Here is a 24778-nt window from a genome sequence, read left to right as displayed (position 1 = left end):
TAGACATGTATTTGTGTACTAAATTTTGTGACTTTGGCATTAGTTTTTTTTGAGACCTCTCTTTTTGACCATCTTCCCTTGAAAAAAAAATCTTTAAAAGTTGACAGGAATGTGTAATTTTTAATTTTAGGCTTTTTCGGAAAATCAGTTTTTAGCTATTTATCACAGCAACAGAAATGCTGAAAACACTTTTGCTTGCCACATATGTGAAATACACAAGTCCATCATTACAGTTTATTGTAAAATGAATAAACTCATCATGACAAATCTGACAATATATGACTGACTATAGCGACAGCATAATAGATTATGAGTTTTCTTTTTATGTCTGTCAGTGCAACGTTGTCAAGTCGCAGTTAGAACAGCAGTGGACAGGGCCGTCTAAGTTTAGACCTAAATACAATGTAAAACCTTATCATTCTTTATCAAAAGAGACCAAAATCTGAACTAAAGGTAACAGACTTGCACCTGACTGAGGCCCATCTGAAAGTATAAGTGTAGAATGGTGTGTGTGTGTAGGGAAGGATGGGAGAGAGATAGAGAGAGAGAGAGGGAGAGAGAGAGATGGAGAGAGAGAAGAGAACAGTGCGCGTTCAGGCAGGACAGGAGGGCGCGCGGGACATCAGCACACCGGCCGGGTCAAGAAGCTGCAAGGATGGAGATCCGACCAGACAGGTTTAAGGCGGTCGCAGGCAAAACTTTGGGGAAAATTCACAGGTACGCATCTATTCCAGATATTCCTGACTCCACCTTTGACTTGTACCAGCTGTCACGCATTTTGTTCTGTGGGACTCAGTGATGTCCCGTGCTGCGGGTTCCCATCCTCCCTCTCTTCTCCATCCAGAAACTTCAACCTGGAGAAAAAGTTTATTGATTTGAACTGAGGAGAAATGCAGCTGTTTGCTTTAAGCCGCCAGCATCATGTTGGTTGCGGAGAAAAAGTCCAGCTTTTTTTTTTGTGGTTCAGGTGTTTGGTGTGACAGAAGTGGGTGAAAATGCATCGAGATGTGGAAAAAAAATCTGGAGAGGAGTTTTAACTGTGAATGAATGCTTCATTGTATTAATGAGTTTTTCTTTTTTGCTTGTTTTTGTTTTGTTGTTTTATTCGGCAGTTTGCTAGTTTGTTCTTGCGAGACGTGGTCCAGCTTGAGAAGAACGTCTGGTTACATAATGCTTCCGTGCGTGTGTAGCGTGACCTGGCTGAATATGAGCGATAGCCAGATGGAAACCTTTTCTATCTATCCTCCTTTTTTTTTTTTTTTTTTTTTTTTTTGAGCTTTTAACAGAATGCTTGACTTCAAGTTTGCAGTGCAGTTTGTACCCCATTTTTTTTTCAACACTGTCACACAGTGAAACAATCTGACTCGGATTATTACATTTGGATTATAATTGTAGCAGTCTACCTAATCTGACTAGATTTAACCTAAATGTGAAAATTTCCGGTGATCAGTTTTATCTTTCTCCGCATATTGGCCCTTTTGATGTTGAGAAAAAAAGATACCAGGAAGTTTTGAAACTTTGATGGATGCAGTTTGCCGTGCTGATAATTAATGTGAACATTTTAAACGATTGAAAACAAACATTTTGATCAATTTATTTTTGCGATTTCAGCATCAAAACATATTATTGTTAATAACAATAGAAAATTTTGATTAATTAAAAGTAACATTTATTTGCAACAGTAAATGATAAAAGGTAAAGTATAATATGAGGATGTGTATGCCTGTGCCACCTCTGCAGCCTTTATGTGATGCACAGTGGCTCTTTGAGACAGATTGCAATGACATTTATTAGATTTTGTTGGAGACATTTTTAATATCTACATATATAACTAATTTAATTCATATGTACGCTATAGTAAGCTATGGATATGTAAATAAACTGAATATCAATGCAAAGGTTGCAACACAGTTTGGTGTGCTGGCAGTAATTCAGTAAAAAAAAAAGAGAGATTAAAGACACTGATAGAACCTCATGCAATAACCGTTGCTTTAAGCTTCCGCTCTCTCAGGATTTGAGGTAGCAACCAAACGTATAAATCCCGTCCTGAAATAGCCTGTTTTTCAGTCCAGCTGTCGAGCCACGCAAATCCCTAAACTCTCCCCTCCCACTCACTCCATCCCAGCCTTGTCACTTCCTCCAGTCTCTGTCTCCTCCTCCTCCATCCACTGAAACACCAGCAAAGGTAACTTTCAGCCTATTAGGGTCTCCCATACTAACAAACGTGCAGATCTCAGACTTTTTTCCCCCTTACTGGCTCTGAGCCATGTATGCACGCAGCCACAGCAGATGCCATGAGAGATATGACGTGTTGGATTGCATTCAGATCTGTTTTAGTGGGTGTTTCCTCAACTTATCCAGTGACCTCTTGTTTTATGTCACCATGGTGTTAAGTACAAGCAAATGTGCAAGCTAAAATCAAAGAAAAGGGAATTTTTTGTTAAATTTAAGAGGGAAAATGTGTTTGTGTCTGCAGATGTTAAAAGGTGTACATCTATAAATATGTTAAAAAAAACAAGGCATCCCTGCACTGTAGCAAGATGAGAGCAATCTCACCACTGCACTGGCAAAAAAATCGCGATCCCCCTGATGAAAGCAGCCAGGAGTTCATCTATTATTTAAGCATTTTTTCCATCAGAACGCATCTCCTGTTTCTATATTAAACTCCACTAAGCATAAACTTCACCCATGTAAGGTCAACTGTATTCTACATTTCCATGTTTTAATTAAAGCCCAACAATTATGCACACTTTTGTTTCTTCCCTTCATGCCAGAGAACTTCCCCACAGCTTTAAATAAAATGTAATCGTGCAGGCTCATCCTTGTTTCCTCATTACAGTTTTGACTGCATGTAAAAGTAAATATTAACCTCCTACATGCATTCTAAGGAAAATCCTCCACACTGTTTTATTAAAAAGACTTTAAAATAAAATGGCAGCTGCATGCATCTGCAAAATTGCTTGGCTTACACCGAGAGCTTATGTTTCACCACACACAAGGCAATACAGAATATAACAGGTAATCCATATTTAATCCACCTTACTTGCAGTAGAGTGCATTTTTCTGTTCCTATCTTTCACTTTTCATTGTAGAAGTGGTCTGAATAAAATATTCAAATGGTAAGATGACCTGCAGCAATGATTAGATCTTTTAGACTCAGCTGCTGCAAACCTGAAGTTTGTCTTGCAGTATGGAGACACTGTATGCAGCTAATCTTAGCCACAAATATAAAATTCTCTTACTCACAACCTGCAACTGTTTAAGCTTTTTCCAGTAAAACCCACATAAATAGAGTTGCTGAATAGATGAGCTTTTGATTGTGTTATTTGTCTTGATTTTTAGTTTGTCTGTTTGTGTTATTTTGTGTGTAAGTGGTTTCATATTTACAGCTTTATGCAGAAATATTTGCAGACGATGCATATACTGTAGCATCAGCTGCAGCCACCCAGCATCCCTGTTTTTTGGCAGTGATGCTGTTGGATCTCAGTGCATCTTCATTGTACTTGTACAGCATCTCTTGTTAGGTTTTGAGCTTTATACACAGTGGTGCATTAACAGTATGTGTTAATATTCAATTTGATTATTACAATATAACTGGGTTGCTCTGATGTTGAATCATTGCTCTCTAAGTGCAGATAGAAACAGTGTGTGAGTTTGTGAGGGTGTATGTAGTCAGTACTGAAACAGTGATTACTAGTAAATCTTGATACAATAGAGCTATGAAGGTCACACGTGTGGGTATTTGAGCATGGTGTGTGTTTGTGTGTATGTGTCCACAGGAGAGAGGGGAAAAAAGTGGTGTGACAGGATGGGGAGGAGGGTGTCTCCCTGGGTAACACAGTCCCACCGAGACCCAATCTGTTCACTTCAGGGAGCGCAAGAGGCTCGTGAAAGAAGAGGGAGATACCACCATAAAAATGACAAAATTAACAATTTTCTGTTATTTTTTGTTTCAATTCTTAGGCTAGTTTATTTACTTCAAAATGTAGAAATAAGAACAGATGGGAGTAAATCTATCATTTCAGAAGGTAAATGTAGAGATATAAAGACCAGAGCATCCAGCGTTATATAATGTTTTAACTCCCTTGCTGTCTCTCGCTCTGTCATCCTCATATGAGAGGATTATGCAGGATATTCTATGAATTGGTGAATGTAATAAACAGTCCAATAGATGTCCCAGGTCACCAGCCAGCACATAAAAATCACAGTTATACTTTCAGACAGAGTTATAATGATAGCAAAGTTTTAAAGTTTTACATTTCACATCTAAAAGTAGATTGAATGAATCTTAACAGATAAAATGATCGTTTTAGTTACTTTTAAGACAGAATGATTCAGCATGGCTGATTCAAGTGTGCAAAAATCTTATATAGTCATTTTTGCAAAACCTAGTAATGTGTGAATTGAGCTATTAAGCACATAAACTTAGGATTAGTAATATGCATTTTCTACTAATTTAGAAAAGTTATTCGATGAATAAAAACAGAAATAATAAAAGCTATCATTATTCTTCAGTAGTATGTAAAATTATTTTAGTTCTGCTTATGTGATTCAAAACAAAACGACTGTTTTGGCTGACGTTGATACTGAAATAAGCTGAACTTTGGTGATCTTGTGAAAAGCATCAGCTCAGTATATGGTATGAGGGTTAGGTCAAACAGACGAAAAAATTCCCATCTTTTCCTGACTTCTTGTCCTTGACTTTGTTGGAAAACTTCATAAGGCATATGGACGTTTGGATGGATTTTCTTGGTGTACAATACACAAGTGATCTGACCATTTAATGCTGTGATTTCAATCTGCAGCACTAAACATACACCAAAAGTTCTTTATATCCTTTTTAATGTAACCTTATTGCATTGATTCACAGAGACTGTATCATAAATAACTATCATGGTATAAAAAGGTGGGAGACATTACTTCACTATCTAGGTTGCTCATTTATAAAAGGAAAGAAAAAGCTGCACAAATTAAAGTTATTGTTATGGAGACTGCTCATACTCATCCTCACTTCTTCATATTTATTTACATCAATCCAAATTAGTACAACTGGATCAAAATAATTAAGAGTTACTTTGAAAGTTGCAGCCACGAGGAGTTGTAGGACAGAATCCTCTTTCATAACGGATACCCCAGTGTTTTTTGGTTTTTTTTATTGGAGATAATAAAGGAAGTATTAAAGCTCTTTTTCTTAGTATTCAGAGAATTTGTCCAGCTCTTATCATGGCTGCCACATAAATACCTTATGGTCATTTCATTGAGTTAGGACCTTTTGGCAAAAAATGATTTTAAGACCAGACATTAACTCTCCAATGAGCCTGTTTCTTTGTAATTATGATATTTCAGAGAGCCTGAGGTCACAGGGCTCCTGCCTACTCATGCTTTCTCGCTCATTAACCAATGCCAGCTGAGACCAGTCAGGTCTTCACTACACTAACGGGACACTCTGTCAGCTGAGCTTCCTCTGAGTTGATGGAGCATCATTCCATCAGTATTGTGAACTTTAAATAAAGACAAATAACAGGAGAGCTTTTCTTTCCAACCTTTGCCTGCACAGAAAATTTTTATATTCAACACAGTTAGTGTCACAAAACTTCACTGCCAGCTTGACATACCTCAGGAAGGAGACCCTGAGCGGCTTTGCTATTTTAGTAAACTTAAAAAAGGCACACATACACACACACACACTAAGGTGAGATTGCCCTTTAAAGGGAAGCATCGGTGATTAACAGTCATTTTTGCTGTGGGCTATAGCCTCATTAGCTAGTAGCATATGTGTTGCTGTTTAACTGCAATCTGTCTTGGTGTTTAATGAGGGTCCTCCTGCAGCCTTCACTAATTCTTAAGTAAGAGTCTGAGCTCCACTCAGGAGACGAGTCAGCACATTTGATTAGCACACACAAGACAGCAGCGTGACTGCAGCCAACTGGTACAGATATGTACATATCTTAACCATGAGACCTCATCTTTTGGGTCAATATGTTGTTTATCATTATAGGAGTGTTCAGATTTTTATTTCCTTTGTGTTGTAATGCACTGTGGCATACATGCTCAAGCTTCCCCAGTGGCCAGTGTACCTTCTGTCCAATATGTATGCACTGCTTGTATGTGCTGTAGCTGCTGTGATGATGAACATAACCAGATAACAGTCCTTTTGCTTGCCTTTACAAGTCATTCAAACCAAGGTGAACATGTAATGCTTGAACCAAAATATTAAATAAAGTTTTAAAAGCTTAATTATTTACAAAAGAACTAAAACATAATGAATCAAAGCTTAGTTTGTAATGAGGGGAGAAGCATGCTGAACCAAGCTCCTTGTTAGTCTGTCCCTCCATATTCATTTCCGGAAGTAAATCATTTTTGTAATCCTAATCTGAACACTGTGACAGATTAAGAGAGGGAGAGAGAGGCTGCAGCCTCTCTAATCTCTTACAGATTCAAAAACGCTGCTTTATAAAGTATTACTTCTCCGTTGTCCATTGTGTTGTATTTGACAAGTAGAATCATAGCTCCAGTTTTAATTTATCTTTGTACAGGCATATAGCTGTTTTTTTGGTTTGATTGTCTGTGTATTCATTGATTGCATGGCTGGGCAACGAGATTACAGAGTCTACTTTGTGGAAAAGTGGGGGAGGGAATAGAATCCACAAGCATAACGAAGAAAATATAACATCATGGATGAAACAGAATGTATGTGCACAGATCCAGACTCACGAGCCAGCAGATAGATAGATAGATAGTGACAGATAATGGTGCAAAAGCTAGAGTGAATTATTTACTTGACTCAAAAATATATAAATAATTAACCAGCAACAGAGTCTGACTCATCTTGTGTTAGCATTTCTGAATAAGTCATCTTGGAGTTTCAGTGGGCTGAGAAAGTCTCATGCTAGAAACTTAATGGAGCCCAGTTTTGGAAAACCCAACAATCCTCGACACCTCAATCAAACCCTTGCGGTGATTGTGTGTGATTTTGTGGATGATTCTCCAGCTCATTGACTAAGTGGATCAGCCTGATGCAAGGTGGATGGTTGACACATGAGTGTGTGTTGCTGTGAACTGAAACATAACCAAAAACACACTCTGGTGTTAAAAAAGCGATGCAGTGTGTCTGATTTAACACATATCTGCAGTTGGCATGCACTGAGGTTGCTGGCTGTGTGTGTGTGTCTGTTAGTGGGGGAGTGTTGTTGAGGGTGTGGAGGTTGTAATACACAGATGGCCACTCTTCTGACTTCTCTGTTTGAGTCCTGCAGAAAAAAAGTGACACTGGGACATGCCATTTAATGCACACAAGTCTCTTAAATATTAAACAACAACCCAAAATAACAGCATTTTTTTTTCAATGTCCGTTAAAAAACAAGAAAAGCCTTTGAAATTTTTTAATGACAAAAAGAAATGTTAGAAAAGTTGTATGAAAAACGTATATTTTGGGAAAATCTTTTGTTTTAATCACACTATTCGGAGAATCGCAAAAGCTTTTGCTTCTCTGCAGGAATTCCATTTCAAAGAATTAGCATAAGCAACATGACTCATATTTTGAAAAGTCAAGTCAAGCTTTGGAATGTTACACTTCCATGAAGCAAACAGCTTTTACATTAATTTTCTCAAGAAAATCCATGATGTTAGTGTTAAGGTTTCGTTAAGGTAAGGTGTAGTTGGGTACTGAAAAATCCACATAGAGTAGTCTGTCTGAATGATGTCATACAGAATATGAAATCACTAGTAAATGACATACATGCAAAAGACACTTGTCTCCAGAGACCTTCTGTTAGTGTTCCTCGAGGACGGAACTGCCACACTGCTGTTACAGTGGGCAACTTTAATAGTAGCAGGACGGCAGTAGGTTCAGTCCGTCCTCAAGGAGTGGACACTGTGGAAATATGCTGTTATAGCTCTTCTGCCATGTAACAGCTGCTTTCACATGCTGGGACTCACTGGGTAGGTGCAAGCCCACAAATTGACTGTACTGTCTTTATAAATAAAACAAAAAACTTGCAGAATATTTACGTTTTGATCATATATTTAAAAAATACCAGCTATGGATGACCAATGATTTTGACATATCTTTTGTATCACTTGATGCTTTAATCTCAAATCTCAGCGTGCGCCTCTGACATGCAGATAAACTCAAATGTGGCCCAGTTGTGGCTAATTTCAGGATTATCTCTGTGAGAGGATCATCCAAGCTTGTTAAAGTTGGATGAAGTCAACAGCTTTACTTGAAAATGTGATCTAACAATAAATATGCCATATTTTAAATGTTTCTTTTAATTTATCTATTAATTTCAGCTTTGACTCTGTTGATTTGGGCTAATATGTCAAATCTGCCACAGGAAGATTAATGATAAACAACTATATCAGTTTTTGTTATCAGTCAAAATCAGTTGGAAAATGCCAGCAAATAGCCAGTATCTTACCTCCCTAATACCAGCAAAAACTTGCAGATTTTAAAATCCTCTATGTGACGTTTAATTAAAAACAACAGTGACAGAAGAAAAGAAACTGTGTCCTTCAGGTTGTAGAATATGCCTGATTTACCTGTAATTTGTGCAACTACTGATCCTGAAAGGTATTCGGATTACATGTAAATGGAAAATTTTAAGAGTTTGACCTTAAATTCAAGACATCCAGAACAAAAACGTAACTTTGTGACTTTTTGGTAAAAATTATGATGCTAACAGCATAGTGCCTTGTTTCATCTACACACTTTCATTGCCTAACAAGTTGTACACAAAATTAAAGCACATAAAAGAACAATATGCACCACATAATAAGCTATACAATCATGATATCTGTTGGTTTTTTTTTAACAGTAACTCAGACTTATTATGATTATGAATGGCTCATAGTTCTCCTTTATAACACAATTCCTGTCACTATCTGCTCTCAGGCTGATTGAGAAACGACAGCAGAATGGAGAAACCATTGAGTTATCAGCAGAAGGCCGCCCTGAGCTGGTGGAGGAGAAGGAGTTGCCTGTGGTGGACTGTACCTGCTTCGGTCTGCCCAGACGCTACATCATCGCCATCCTGTCTGGGCTGGGATTCTGCATCTCTTTTGGAATCAGGTGCAACCTGGGTGTAGCCATTGTAAGCATGGTCAATGACCATACTGTCTACAAAGGCAATAAAGAAGTGCTTGTGGTAAGTAGCAGAATAGAAATGAAAGCTCCTTTATCTGCTTTATAAGCCTATTTGAAACAGATACATTTGCATTTTCAGATCTGGCTTCATGTGTAAATATGTTTAAAGACATTTATTTATGACTTGCTTTAAAACGTATTTCAATCCATGAAATAAGTTTAAAGCATGAAATGAAATTTAGTGAATAACAGTTGTACTGCAGGTTAGCAATACAACCATACAGTACTAATTATAAATGCCTTGTTTGACCATCATTTTAAAAAAAATTTTATCTTTATTTTTAAGTATACCATCTGAATTGAGATAATATTCTGTATGATGGAAACTGAGAGTACACCAAAAGCATAAAAATAAAGAAGAGAAATAGAAAGATTAAGGTGAGCTTAGCCTCAGCAGACAAATTTAAGTTGCTTCTTTCTTCATATGATCTCTGCTGAGAATATATTTAATTGAAAATTAAACTGAGGCTTGTGTTTTTCTTGCTTCCAGGCTGCACAGTTCACTTGGGATCCAGAGACAGTGGGGATGATCCACGGCTCCTTCTTCTGGGGCTACATAGTCACACAGATCCCGGGTGGCTTTATATGTCAAAAATTTGCAGCCAACAGGTTTTTATCTTCATATTTACCTCATCTTTTCCAGAATGTTAGATCAGTTTGTGGATTATTGTCAGCTGGTTAATTTTTTTTTATTTAACTTGATTTATTTATTTAATTAGTTAAATACTGCAATCAGTTATAAGCATTAATTAGTGGGACTTGCGTAAGCAGAAGATGAGTAGTTCTGTGGGTGAAGGATCCAGAAACAAGTTGAAACTTGATGAAGCTTTTTAAATCTTCCCTGTAAATTCAATATTTTTCTTGCTCATCGTTCTTGTGATGCTTTTGTTGCTGTTAACTATTCAATCTGAGGCAGTTTGTTTGTCCTTTGTGTGTTTAAGAGTGTTTGGCTTTGCTATAGTGGCCACATCCACACTCAACATGCTGATTCCATCTGCAGCGCGTTGCCATTATAGCTGTGTCATACTTGTCAGGATATGTCAAGGCCTTGTTGAGGTGCAGTATGTGTCCGTGTGTACATCTTCCTGCTGAACTTCCCAATGCACGAGTGTTTTTCCTGACAGTGTTTTGTCCTTCAGGGTGTATCATACCCAGCCTGCCACGGGATCTGGGCCAAGTGGGCGCCTCCTCTTGAGAGAAGTCGATTAGCCACAACAGCCTTTTGTGGTAAAGTTTCAACACATTTCTGTCACATTTACCTGGAATTCATTATCTGCTGTATCTGCCAATCCCTGTTAGAGTCGCGTCTGAACATGAGTTGCTCGGGTTGGCCTTTTTACCCTGAATTTAAGATTGCATGTGGACTTCCATGACTACTTGATCATAATTTGAATTGTAAAAATTCTGTCCTAGTTAAGATGAAAGAAAAAAAATTTTTTTTTCTTTATGTCTTCTGTTTTTTTAGGATCCTATGCAGGGGCAGTGGTGGCCATGCCCTTAGCTGGGATACTGGTGCAATACACAGGGTGGCCTTCTGTATTTTATGTCTATGGTTAGTATCCTTACCCTTCTTATGTGTTTAATTACTGCACTATTAAGACTGTTTAAACAAAGTACTCATATAGCAACACATAGTGACACTCTCCAGAGTAGAGAGCATGTGTGATCAAAAGCTCACAATGTGTGTATATACATTTGTGTGACTGTTTCTTATCTGCCTTCTCTTACTAGCTCTTTTGTTGAACTGTTCTTCTCTCTGTCTTTTCTCTCCCTATGTCTGTGTCTTTTCTTGTCTCTGTCCTGCTCTCTCAGGCAGCTTTGGGATATTCTGGTATATGTTTTGGATTTTGGTGTCATATGAGAGCCCCGCAGTCCATCCTACCATCACGCCAGAGGAGAGAAAATACATTGAAGAGGCAATCGGAGAATCGGCAGGATTTCTCAATCCCCTCCAAGTACATCTCTATATCATGCTCAGTCAAAGTTTAAAATCACTTGTACCTATAAATGAATCCAGATTATTTAAATGCACAAGTGTAATTATACATGCTCTTGCTCAGCTGACACTGTAGTTTAAAATCAGGCTCAGTGGAGCCAAAGGATGCCTTTAATATCTTATTTCATTTGGTGGCAGAAATTTAAAACCCCTTGGAGGCACTTCTTCACCTCCATGCCAGTCTACGCCATCATCGTGGCCAACTTCTGCAGGAGCTGGACTTTCTACCTGCTGCTCATCAGCCAGCCCGCCTACTTCGAAGAAGTCTTTGGCTTTGAGATCAGCAAAGTGAGTTCATCATAATCTAAAGAAGTCTGCACTGAAACTGTAGACTTTTTTAACACCTCTGAAAAAGAAAACCCTCAATCCTCTTAGAGTGGATACTAATAAATGAAAAGTTGGTACTACCTCCTTTAATTGAAATCACTTCTGGACGTTTACCTCTGGACAAGTTTTTGACCACTTTTCCTTGCAAAATTCCTTCATCTGCAAGTTTGAGGGGATTTTCCTGAATGTCTGCTCCTTTAAATCCTCCACCGTAGCATTTTATCCATCAAGAAGTAATTTCTTTATTCAGTAGAGGGTCAGGAGTCTACCAAAGCTGACACTGTTTGAGGGATGAAGCTGATTTATAGCCAAATTAAAATCACTTATTAACCTAATATGTACATTTTGCAGGAGAAAGTCCCAATATTGATAAAAAATAAAAAACCATAAGACACAGGGAGAAAGTTGGCTGGCTGGCAGTAGCGAGGCAGTGGTTTTAACCTCTTGCATTTCACAACTAAGGCAGACTGTAAAACAAGATATAATTGTAAAACAGATAACTCTGTATTAATGCTGATGAACATTAATTCTATATATTATTTTTTTCCTCCCAGATTAGCTTTCACATTAATGTCTTTTAATAGTACATCTGGTCCTTGCATCCAGCATGGCTTTTTTTATGTTTTACAGAGGGAACAGGACGTGGAAACCAGAAAAACTTATATTTTGATGTTATTACAGTGTCGCTTTTAATGCAAGCCACAATCTTTTTCTAACCTTTACAAAGTATTATCTGAACCATCCACTATCTGCCTTTCTCTGATTTTGGTTGGGATGTTATCAAACTCCATTGTCTGTTTGGCTTCTTGTCGTGTGTGTTGCTCCATCACCCGGCCTCTCCACCCTTCAAATGCAGACCTGTTAAAAATACGTCAGTGGTTCTGGTTGACTGCTTTCTGAGTACATTGCTGTTTCTTTAGAGGATTCAAGGCATAATGGGAATAGAAAAAGTTATTCCTACACAATACTGCCTAGTACTGTTTCTGCTGTTTTCTTTATTTCAGTTTCAGTACTTTCATTGTTTTCCGCAGCATGAGAAAATGAATTTATTTAATAAAAGAAGGTCAGTTCTGTAAGTTTCATAATGCATAACAGTCATCAACCCTCCTCGGCCTGATTAAGATCAAAATGGTACCAGATGAAAAAGCCTAAATCATGTGGGAAGATAGGGGGACGCCCCAAACTCATTCATCCGCCCTTTGCTCTTGCTGGGGCATACTTCAGCAAATGCAGCAATTAAAACCTCGTCCGTGTTTCATAGTAGGTAAGAGATTCTGCTTTTGCTTGTCTTTGGTCAAACATGTCAGGCATAATCTCCTTTTTATAAGTGTAAATAAAGAACAACTGCAGGAGTTACCAGCAGACCCTGTGTGAAGATTTCTTTTTGCACAGTCTGCCCTTGGTCTGCATTATGCAGCATGACTGACATGATGAAATCAACATGTCATGAGAAAGAAATCATAAGAACCAAAATGTCGGAGGTTTAATAGTCTGCTTGTCATTTTCTAATGAAATTGTGATGAAGGTGGTGGATCAATTTTTTGCCACAACATTGTTTATTCTATTAATCTAAATAATGAAAACAATGAAAGTTAGATATAAATGATCTCATGCTTTCGCATGATGATATGTATCAAACTCTGCAGCAGCAGTATGTAGATTGCCATTGAACGCTTTTACATGTAAAACTGCAAAGTCCCCACATCCATTTTCAACTTTGGTCTTATTTTCATATTTGCACTCAGCGTCTGTATTTAATTCGATTTGAGGAGCCTCAGGCAGCAGATGCAGCTTGCCTGATTGTACATATGTATTTTTTATCACATTTATATTTTCCAGAGGTCAGAGGTGGTGCGCAGAAACATATTGGTCATAAAACCACAAATATTAGAATGAGAAAATACATATTTTGTTGCTTTTGGACCCATATTTCAAGTTCATGACTAGTTTCAGGGTATTAACCCTTTCATGCAAGAAAAGTTTAAATTCCTTTAGAGTGCAGCCTTAGATTTCTACACAGATTAGTTATGGTAGATAACTCACCTTCAGACTTCCTAAGCTAATGTCAATCTTTTTTTTTACAGTAGTTGCTATTTACTGAATGAAACAGAAAAAGAAATGTATATAATTACCTTATTTTCCACGAAACAACACTATTCTATAAAGATTTAGAGAGACTGGACGACATAATCTTAATTCAATTCAAGTAAATACAACAACTTTAAATGTAACTCCTTTTTCCATACCATTAATCTATTATCAGTGGGAAATTGTTTAAAACACATACACTTGGCTTTACTTTCATACACACTATCTCTCCCCTCTTGTCTAGGTGGGCATCGTGTCAGCTTTGCCCCATCTGGTGATGACAATCATCGTGCCTATTGGAGGCCAGTTGGCTGACTACCTGAGAACCCACAACCTGATGACCACCACTAACGTCAGGAAGCTCATGAACTGCGGAGGTGAGACTGTCAGACATGAAAGGAGGAGCATGACGTGCAAAAGGAAATAGAATCACAGAAATAAAACCCCATCAAATTACCGTTTAAGTTAGTGTGTTGTTTTTGTTTGAGAGGGAGACATAGAGAGGGGGATGTGGGATATTCTGAGAAGCTATAAAACTGAGTTTGTTTAGTGTGAAAAAGTAACTATTGATTCTACTCAATAAAAATTTTATTTACTTTGGCCACTGAGGTAATTTTGGGGTTATATGTCTGACATTTTGGTGAGATTCTCCAAACTGAATAAACTGATTTTTTCTCTGCAAAGTAACACTTTACAGAAACTTACATGCACTCCAAACTTTCTTTAGTTTGTCATCAAGATATTAAAGCAAAATGAGCCTTACCAAATAATAATAATCTAATATTTCTGTATGACGGATGGTTGATATTCCCTTACCTGTAAGGTATAATTATATTCCAACAACGTTTGTGTCATCTTTTACTCAGCACCAGAGCATTTGTAGTGCCACAGCTGGCAGCATTAGTCATATTAATATTTCAGCGCAACTTAAAGGTCAAAAAGCACACACGCAATTTTCCAACATATTTATATTGCACTAGTTTATTATCAAGAATCTCTGCTTTTTAAGATCTAATTTGAAGTTGAGCAGGTTTTATTCATGTCTCACTTGAATTTATGTGGTTTGTCTGCATGTTTCAGGTTTTGGAATGGAAGCCACCCTCTTGCTAGTGGTGGGATTCTCACACACAAAAGGTGTTGCCATTTCTTTCTTGGTCCTCGCTGTGGGATTTAGTGGATTTGCAATCTCAGGTAAGTGACAATAAACTGGATGGAAAGTGACAAAGTAGCTCTATAAATCAGACGTATTGTACTACTATGTTACTTTACATCAGCATGAGGATTAGAATAAAGTTAATGTTGAATACCAAATTAACTTTCCCCAAGAAGAATTGCTTTTTATACATCAACTGTATAAAAGATGAACATTGTCACAGTGACATCACCTACAGGTTTGTGAAAACCTTAACATTTTCATGTTTTTAGGATTACCCTAATAGGCCTCATTTACACTTTAGCTAGCGTTGCCCGTTAGCTTGATTGTTCAGCCAAGGTTGCAGCTTGATTTAAAAATATAAATCAATTTATTGATTCAGATTAAATTTTAACTGTTTAAAAAGACAGAGACAGGGCTCACTAGTTAGCATTATAACCGTGCAAGTGTAGCTGGCTCATGTACAAATAAAATCGTTGGACAGATATGATGGCAGCCCAAAATAAACCTAAAATATTAAAACAGGGATAGCAATGCCCTCCATACATAAGAGCACACTTGTTAAGCATGCATGAAATATGTTAAAGCAGAGAGAGTAATACGTTAAATAAAGCATGTTGAATACATACAATTTTCAGACGCTTGTTTTGCTTTTAATCTATTTGTTTCAATAAATGATGTGTATCACATGATATCCCATCCTGGAGCCTCATTAGCATGTACAGGTCAGTTTTTACACATCTGGCAATAGTACTCATGGGGATGTGCCAAAATGAAATAATTTTACAATGATTTCAGTGTAAAGCCATTACAAGGCTGGTTGTGTGTTTTTTTTTTTAAAAAAAAAGGGGGGAAATAAAAGAAAAAAAGTGGCACAATTTTAGCAAAAAGTTAGGAAGTTAGGAAGTTCGTTGTTCAGCGGCATGCTCTGTCACTCAGACTCTCCATCAGAACAACCTCCAGAAGTCAGTGCAGAGGTTTGGAGATGTTGTTCATTCATATTTTATTTATTAGAGGGGTTTTGGTCTTCTCAAAGTCATGGCAAGTAAGCAAACCAGTGTTTTTACATATTTATCCCTCTCACATATCAGAGTATCTCTCGTTCTGTGTATGCGTTTGTTTCAGTGATTTGCTTTAACTTTGTTGTTGACAGAGCAATCTGCTGAAGGGAAACTGTTTAAAGTCTGCATTTGTTTTCTCTTCCTCAGGTTTTAATGTCAATCATTTGGATATCGCTCCTCGATATGCCAGCATACTGATGGGTATTTCAAACGGAGTGGGAACGTTATCAGGAATGGTGTGTCCTCTCATAGTGGGAGCCATGACCAAACACAAGGTGACACTTTAATGAAAACAAATAGAAAAGTTTAGGTGTGAATAATTTGATGGACGATGACACTAAGTTAGACTTTTAAATCGTTTCAGACACGTGAAGAGTGGCAGTACGTCTTCCTTATAGCCTCCGTCGTTCATTATGGAGGAGTGATTTTCTATGGTAGGACTTTCACCCTTTAACATTCTTTAAGGAATGTTCATGAGATCCCATTTAATCCTGATTAGATTTCTTTTGTCATTTAGGACTTTTTGCATCAGGAGAAAAACAGCCGTGGGCAGATATAGAGGACACGAGTGAGGAGAAGTGTGGTATTATTGATGAGGATGAACTGGCCAATGAGACAGAGGAAATGTACCGTGGAGGCGGGCAATACGGAGCCATGGGCCAGCCAGGGATTGGTTCAAACGGAGGAGGCGCCGGAGGTGGAGGAGCTGGAGCTGGATGGGTGACAGACTGGGATAAATCTGAGGAGTATGTGCAACCGCCTGGATATAACTCATACATGTATGGGGGAGAAAAGGAGAAGGAGCTGACATAGAAGACTGATGTGACACAAATTTTAAGAAATTAAGAGGAAGATTGTTCTTGGAAAGGGGTGTGAGAGAGTCACTGCTGTACTGAAATGAACTGCAGCAGTCTCTGTGCAACAGTTACAACGGCACATATCAAAGAGTATGCATCTGATTTGCTCCATTATGAGTGTGTGTGTGTGTGTGCATATGAGTGTGAATGAGTGTGTATGACGGCATGCGGGTGTCAGAGTGATTAACATACATGAACACAAACAGTTTTCATCTGCAGAATCTGAACTTCTTTCCTGCTCCTGAGTTTGATGGCTATACTTGGGAGTTCTGTTTCCACAACATCACTGAAGAGGATGTGTGTGTTTGTAAGTGTGTGTGATGGGTTTTGCCTGTGAAGCAACTTGCTCAAGCCACTGGCATTGTGTTGATTTAAAATTTTGATGTGTGAGCCATGAATTTATTATGTTTCTTTGCTGGGAAAGCACCTTTGGAGCCTCAGTAAGACTTGAGAGCTGAAAACAGGGTCCAAAAAGCTAAAAAGAAAATGTGATGTCAGTGCTTTCAAGGCTTTCAGATCAACTAGAAATCATAGATAAATTACAGAAAGCTGATGTGATTTTGGACAATTTTTTATCATGTAATAAACCTTGACTGACTACTTTCAAGTTGTTCCATATTATAGAGAAAAAGGTGCTTTGGTGTTGTATCAGTCTGTGTGTGTAAAGCTGTAAAACTTGTTCAAACATTCTCCCTTTTACGTGTGTGTGCAAAGATGTGTGCCTGACTTTGCATCCAGAGCTGCATGTGGTGTCTAGCTGAATCTCACCTGGGTCTGACCTAACTAGGTCATGTCCAGCCTGGCTTATGGGCCACAACACATAAATCATGAGTAATCATCTGAGTTTCTGTTCTGAGTGCTCGCTCTCATCAGAGAGATGACCCAGAATGACAAGTAGAGTGTGATAGTTGCTTTATTGTTGCACTGCTTAACCAGCACGGAACAATAATTATTTTATTCCCCGGCCTCACAGAACAAGCCATCTATGTTAATGCCTTTTTCAATGTTTCTGCGGCTGACTCTCTTCTGTCTTTTTCTTCTTCCATCTTAATTGCTGTTGCTGCTGTTTCCCCGTCTATATTACCTTAATGTCTGTCATGTTTCTGTTGCTAGGTCTGAACTTTTTTAGACTCTGTGTGTGTGTGTGTGTGTGTGTGTGTGTGTGTGTGTGTGTGTGTGTGTGTGTGTGTGTGTGTGTGTGTGTGTGTGTGTGTGTGTGTGTGTGTGTGTGTGTGTGTGTGTGTGACAAGTGAGCTGCTGTGTTGGGTGCAGGTGCTGAAACATTGTGCGGTGAGCGTGTTTTATTGAGCACAGTTGTGCAGTACCATGCCATGTCTTTCTTTCACTCACAACACAAAGAGTTCATTTAATGCACACACAGTCAGGTGCACCAGTGCAGAAAGAATGGTGACACACTCTTTTATAGTTATCATAAGACTGAATCCATTGCCCCTTTTGGATGGGAAGAGTAAGAATTTATAATCAAACAATCCTTGAGAATGTGTTGAGTTTGGCCAGCTTCTCTCACACCCATTAGAGCAGCACCTTCTTTATCTTGATGCAGTGACAGCTGGGTAATAGAGGGCTTTTCCAGGATAGGAGTTGTCTTATTATGCAACCTGCATAGTGCAATTCCTTTTATTCACACAGAGTAGATAGACATGAAGCAACACATGCATGCACTCACACACTCACATGTAACTCCTGCATTGAGCTTGAATTTCCAGGTCATGCTGACACACGGTAATTTCTTTTAAAATCTCGAGGTACATTCATGGATGGCTCTTTTTCGGATCCTGTTTGTGAGAAAAAGAATGTAAAATGATGTATTGGATTCAAATCAGGGTCTAATAGGGAAAGATGTCAGTAGCCTCTGTCAGGACATCATTTTGAGATGTGAGTTAGGTAACTTACCACCTTGTTTTGAGTAAAATATCTTCAAGACATGAATGATTATTCCTGTGAACGATTTAATTTTCTAAGTGTTGTATCAGTGTATCTTTAATCGAGTTTCTTCTTTGTCTCAGTTTATGGCTGTTCCAATGTTGTCCTCGCCCCTCTTAAAGAAAAGTTTGCTTATCTGATGGAAAAGTTTTTAAAAAAAGAAGATGAACATATTTAAACATGCAAAAATGTTGAAAGAATTTTATGTGTAAAAACTGTACATGTGAGATAACCTTGTGTAAAATAAAGATTTAAGCAATTCAAAAGGATGTCACTATTTTTGCACCATCATCTGGATTTATCACCTCCACTGTAGGACCTACTATGTTATGACACATTAAATTAGTGTTTAATGTTTTACATGAAGAGCACATTGTCTTTCTCTCCCTCTCGCTCTTTCTCTCAGAACAGATGGATGCAGGATTATCTCTGTGATTTTAGGCAAAGATTAGATAGGAGAGCAGATGCACTCAGTGGGAGCGTGAGGCTGAAACATGGACGTCACAGACAAGGAAAGTGAGGTTGATGAGGCAGAGGGTGGGGCATGATGCCTGTGGTGTGTATTTTTATGTGTCCAAAGCACTGCAGCTTGCTAAAGAAATATTTCCACTGGTGGTGTGCATTATAGGAAACATTTTGGCCTATTTGCAGTTTATTGCATTTGGCCTATAGGTTTGCACAGATTACATAATTTGATTTTTTTTAAAGTCATAATATTATATATATATAATATAAACCTTTAAATAACTTTCATATTAGATTTCGTAATGAGCTGAAATTTTTATTTTATTTTAATAGGATTACCGGAAGTACTACGCTGTTATAATGTCTATTTTGACAAAGATTTAATTCTTGTAGTCATTTAGGTCAACCGAAATCGGCATAAGGTCTCTGCAGGTAACTTTTTTTCCCCATCTTTGGATGGCGACTCAGCTTGTAAAGACAAACCCTTTTTTCTTATTTGTCGCAGCCGGTAGAAAATGAGTTCACTCTTATTTAAGATTTAGTTTAGTTTAAAGAAACAATTATGCGTTGCGGTTGAATTAAAATGCTTTTAACCTTTATTGTCAACAAACAATGGGCTGTGATGCATTAAAACTTTATAGAGCCAAATTACGTTCAACAAAATCTCGGAAACACTTGTGAACTTTCCTTGTCTGTACGTTTATTTATGTAGACGTGCCACACACGTCTGTATCAGTTAATTACACATAAAATAATGCACGTGTCTCTTTGTCTTTCGAATGTGATTGGTCATTCTGTTGGCGCATTTTTGAGATAGTAAAAACAGATTTAAGATGCTCCACCTTAGCAAGCTGATTTGGTTGAGGTCTTTCAGAATGTAATGTTAACTTTTTTTTTATCCTGAAACGAGCATTTCTCTGTAATCCTACCTGAACTGTAAACTTGTGTTAAATTTGTCTTTAAGAAGACATTAATTAATTTTGGTGGATTACCAAATAATTACCTAAATGATCGACCATTTGGCTGTAAATGTAGTGTTGCGCTTCTCAAAAAATAACCACTAGAGGGCAGCAAACAAGTATGAATCTGATACATCATGTTCCACGTGAAGTTAGTCATATATTCATAAGTAATTTCCGGTCAGAGCTTTCATAATAAATCAGTATCTTATCAGGAGAAATTTTATTGGTGTGCAAAACTTAATGGTTTAAATAAAAAATCATCAGTAGTACGTGTTAGATTAGCTGTAACATTAATAAATTAAAATATGTATCACTATATTTCCGATATGCAATAATGTTGAAAAATAGAAGGACGGCTGTAAAAAAAAAAAAAAAAAAAAAAAAAAAAAAAAAAACTACCTAAAAAGCTGCGCCCAGTCAATACTTTACCTGTTTGTGATTGGACGTATTGACCGCGTATAGGCGGGGTTATTAACTAAAGTTCTACGGCAATTGGGTGAATAAAAGGTCAGTCTGCAAGCGTCGTCGTTTCATTGGTTGTTTGACGGATTAAAAAAAAAACGCTTCGCTTACAATGAACCACAATGGAGAAGTAGGAACATCTACGAATTTAGGCTTGTAATCTATTTATAACTTGAAGAAAATTTGTTTTTTTCCTAGCATCTTAACGAATATTCAGTTTGGTTTTTAGAGGTTATTCCCATTTGTCTAGCAAGTAGCCGACAGATACTGAGGTGTTTCCACAAGTGTTTTAAACTAGGAAGTCGTCTCAAGCTAGCGTTATGTAGCAAGCTAATTTCATTCGTCCACTGTAAACTCAACAATCATTTCAGTGTTACTAGTCCCACACCCACAGGTAAGCACTCTTGGACTTTTGTGCTTTAAAAAAACTCGCAGTACTCATTTACGTAGATTTGGTAATTATAAAGAAGACTTTACATAACTAACTTCAAGAGATAAATCTGGGTCAGTCTCTTCGCCAAGCGGAGGAAGAGGGTAGAGGGGCAGATCTGTTAATGATCGCCTGATACTTGGTTAATGAGATTATGAAATCACGGCTTTTAACTAAGCTCGTCCACCTGTTGGTTTGATCCATTGCAGCCATGACTGAGTACAAACTTGTGGTGGTCGGGGCTGGAGGTGTGGGGAAGAGCGCTCTCACCATCCAGCTCATCCAGAACCACTTCGTGGACGAATATGATCCGACCATCGAGGTGAGAAGCCAGCCAAAAACAGAGATAAAATGCTGGGTTGTAAGCATCAGAGTAAATGTAGATAGAACTTGCTAGAAGCCTGTATTATTCAATACAGTACTGATAAAATATACTTTATTTAGTTCGCTTTTTTAAACCAGTTTTTATTTACATATCTATAAATGGTCCAGTAATTACACAATTTTGTTTTTCATTTGTATTCTCCATTCAATTATTCATTTAATTTTTTATTTCAGATTTGGATTGTTTTCTGTTTCATCATGTAAATGAATGATCTATCATTCATTTCTCATCGGTCATCCTTTTACTACACACCATTACAAAGCTGGCCACGCATAGAATATTTTCTACACTATCTTAATCAAATATGAAAATATCAAAACATTTTAGAAATCCATGTGCTGGTTTTTAAAGTGGCACATTAAAATTCACTATACAGCAAAAGTATAGCTGTTAAAAAACGGAGAAGACACCATTTAACAAACTGGTACCATAATAAAAACATAATTTCTTAGGCCATCATGTCACAGATTAGGCCAAAGTAATTGACCAAAGCTGCCAGTAATAAGAAGCTAATACTCTGTAAAACAGGGGTAGCCATCGTCGGTCCTCGAGGGCACCAATCCGGCAGGTTTTCCAGATTTCCCTGCTCCAACACACCTGACTCAAATTAAATGGATCCAACAGCCTATGTGTGACAGTCAGGTGTGTTGGAGCACGGAAATCTGGAAAACCTGCCGGATTGGTGCCCTCGAGGACCGACGTTGGCTACCCCTGCTGTAAAATGTTGTGATTTTATACGGGATGGTTTCACTGCTTCTTAGTTATAAAATATTTCAGGCTTCGGCAGAATACTTAATGTTGTACATGATCCAGCAGTGTGGCTTTAAAATGCTTGAATTGTAATGTGCTCTCAATGTCTGGAAGGTGTGAGATCACGTCAGTGCTGTGTTGCAGGACTCGTACAGAAAACAGGTAGTGATCGATGGAGAGACGTGCCTGTTGGACATCCTGGACACTGCAGGTCAAGAGGAGTACAGCGCAATGAGGGACCAGTATATGAGGACAGGAGAGGGCTTCCTATGTGTGTTTGCCATCAACAACACAAAGTCATTTGAGGATGTTCACCTCTACAGGTACCCAGAGGCGCAGATCAGCTCAGACATATGGAGGAAAAACACCCTTAACTTCTAAAGAACATGTTTGTTTCATGATATCAGCATTTATAATACTGACACAGTGCAGCTGTGAAGACTATTTCCTGATCTGTAATACAAATGGCCTTATGGTTTTATCTGGTTTTAGTGAAACACTTCTTCCTTTAAAAAGCACTGAGTGTGCTAATCGGTCTACAGATGAAACGTTCCTGACAGCTCAGTGTTTCTCTTTGACATTTTCAATCGTTTGAATGCAAATATTCTGTTTGGTGAGGACAGGTGTTGCAGCTGACACAGATCAATGACTAACCACCTGGTCAAGAAGTAGGGCAGCGTCAGCCTCTGAGATGTTTTTGCATGTATCTTTGTCCCAGAGAGCAGATCAACAGGGTGAAGGACAGTGACAGCGTTCCCATGGTGCTGGTAGGAAACAAGAGTGACCTGAGTACCCGAACCGTGGAGACACGTCAAGCCCAGGAGCTGGCACGAAGCTATGGAGTGCCATTTGTGGAGACCTCTGCCAAAACCAGACAGGTATGTAGGAGCGATGGGAACGCCTGCATTTAGCACTGATTGAGAGCATGTTTGAAATATCTGCAGCACAATCACCGAAAACTTATCACTAAACACCATATCTGGATACAGATCTTTTTCAGTATGACCTACATTTCATACTTTACTGTTTTGCAGGGTGTAGAGGAAGCTTTCTATTCGCTTGTGAGGGAGATCAGAAGATACAAAGAGACCAACCGCAGCAACAAGAAGAGCAAGAAGAACACTCAGAGACGTTGTATTATACTATAGCAAAAACATGCACATGTAGACACACTGCCAGCATCCCTGAGAGCACTTGTTTCACACTGCCCCTTCCCCCCTTTTCTGTCACCATGGAGACGTCCAGCAGCTCCAGACAGGAAAGCAGACGTGGCAAAATCCATTTTTATTGCTGTGTCCACTTTCACTAAAAGTGTGTAGCCACAAGATTTTATATTTGCTCCTTTTAAAGAGTCTTTCTTCATAAAATGTGCATCATTGCACTTTGCATGCTCACAGCAGGTGAACTCAGCTAAAACCCCCAGAAATCTTTTGGAACTTGTACTTTTTTTGTACAAATCTCATTATTTGACTACCCGAGAAAATAAGTGTCTTGAATATCTTTTTTTTTTCTCCAGTAAAGGCATTCATTCTAGATAGATTTCTCATAACACCTCAAGGTTAGAAAACACATCTTTTTAACAGATGGTTATAGCTTCTTCAGTTTGTAAAGCAAATATTTTTATCTAGAAAAACGTTATACAGGATCTCTGCTGTTACAGAGCCTCACAATTTTTCCAGACTCTCAGGTGCACTTTATTCATTTTTCTCTGTTTTATTAAAGAGTTTAGGATTACAGTACATAGTTCCACTTTAAAAGTTTACTCAGGAATGTGTTTTTAAAAAGAAAATTAATCAGGCACTGAATAATTACGGAGTTGTCAGATGCTTCTAACCGCTTGACGTTAATGTTAGAAATCTTAGCTCTGTTGGTTCCACATGGTAGCATGGTGTTTGTCTAGTTTAAATGCAGTTTTTACATCAGTCCCAGTGTTTGTCGCAGTTGTCCGAGCACCGTTTGTTGCACGATATTATCACAGGAGCATGTGGTACTCTGTACAACACACTGAAGCCAGTGTTTGACTCAGTATTATCTGATCATGTGATGCTGGATACTCACTAGGGTAAATTTTTATTTTTTTTTTAATCAGTGCTCACCCTTTCATAATTACTGTCACATGAAAAGTAATGGATTGTTCATTTACTATTTTTCTAGGAGCTTAAAAAAGGCATTCCCCAGTGTAAAAGCAAAAATCTGTCATTAAATGCTGTTTGCATAATTACTCAAACTTGTAGAGTTTAGTGACTTAAATTCATTTGAGTTGAATCTGTATAAGTTGTTCACCAGGAGGGTCCTCACATGTCTGATGTAAAACTTTGCTAAATCTAATATTATATATTGTATATATTAATCTATATTTTTATTTATAAAATACTGATATTGATATTTCAAGAACTAAAATATTCTGAGCCATCTTGTACTGGTGACTTTAAAATCTAATGCAGTTTTACTCAAAATAATTCAACATTTGCATCTTTACCAAAATAACCTAAAATGTAGGACATGAGACTGTCGAACACTAAATTAAGCAACACATGCATTGCATTTAGACTTCATCTTATTATGTAATGTTATTTAGGTGAAGAAATTGGGACTTTGCATCATTGAGAATGACGTACTAATAGGTTTTTTTTAAATCAGAGAGGGAGGGATGTGGTTTGAATTTTGAGAACAGTGAAGAATAACCAAGTTCCTCTTTTCATCTCTGTAACACTTTGATGTGAAGTAAGATTGGTGAGTCCAAAACGTGCAGA

The 24778-nt window shown here is 37.9% G+C and overlaps 2 protein-coding genes across 5 annotated transcripts; both read left to right on the top strand.

Moving 5' to 3' along the window:
* Positions 1 to 589: 589 nt before the first annotated feature.
* Positions 590 to 21188, top strand: slc17a7a (solute carrier family 17 member 7a). 4 transcript variants are annotated; one of them, XM_042002536.1, is made up of 14 exons: positions 590 to 717; positions 8894 to 9146; positions 9636 to 9754; positions 10087 to 10201; positions 10285 to 10372; positions 10611 to 10697; positions 10958 to 11100; positions 11280 to 11429; positions 13801 to 13933; positions 14637 to 14747; positions 15918 to 16045; positions 16135 to 16204; positions 16288 to 16516; positions 21100 to 21188. In XM_042002536.1, exons 1-14 carry the CDS (start codon positions 656 to 658, stop codon positions 21107 to 21109), a joined length of 1698 nt encoding a protein of 565 aa, XP_041858470.1. In that variant the 5' UTR covers positions 590 to 655; the 3' UTR covers positions 21110 to 21188. The 4 variants fall into 4 exon arrangements, with proteins under 4 accessions (XP_041858470.1, XP_041858442.1, XP_041858460.1 ...); XM_042002508.1 differs by lacking the exon at positions 21100 to 21188 and adding an exon at positions 18983 to 19267; XM_042002526.1 differs by lacking the exon at positions 21100 to 21188 and adding an exon at positions 18978 to 19267.
* zgc:55558 lies at positions 21102 to 24246 on the top strand. Its single transcript, XM_042002548.1, has 4 exons — positions 21102 to 21212; positions 22170 to 22348; positions 22744 to 22903; positions 23060 to 24246. The coding sequence occupies exons 1-4, from the start codon at positions 21102 to 21104 to the stop codon at positions 23171 to 23173; spliced, it is 564 nt and encodes a 187-aa protein (XP_041858482.1). The 3' UTR covers positions 23174 to 24246.
* The last annotated feature ends 532 nt before the right edge of the window (positions 24247 to 24778 follow it).

This window comes from Melanotaenia boesemani, chromosome 2, assembly GCF_017639745.1.
Source record: "Melanotaenia boesemani isolate fMelBoe1 chromosome 2, fMelBoe1.pri, whole genome shotgun sequence".
Taxonomy (NCBI): domain Eukaryota; kingdom Metazoa; phylum Chordata; class Actinopteri; order Atheriniformes; family Melanotaeniidae; genus Melanotaenia; species Melanotaenia boesemani.
This window is presented reverse-complemented; position numbering and strand designations above follow the sequence as displayed.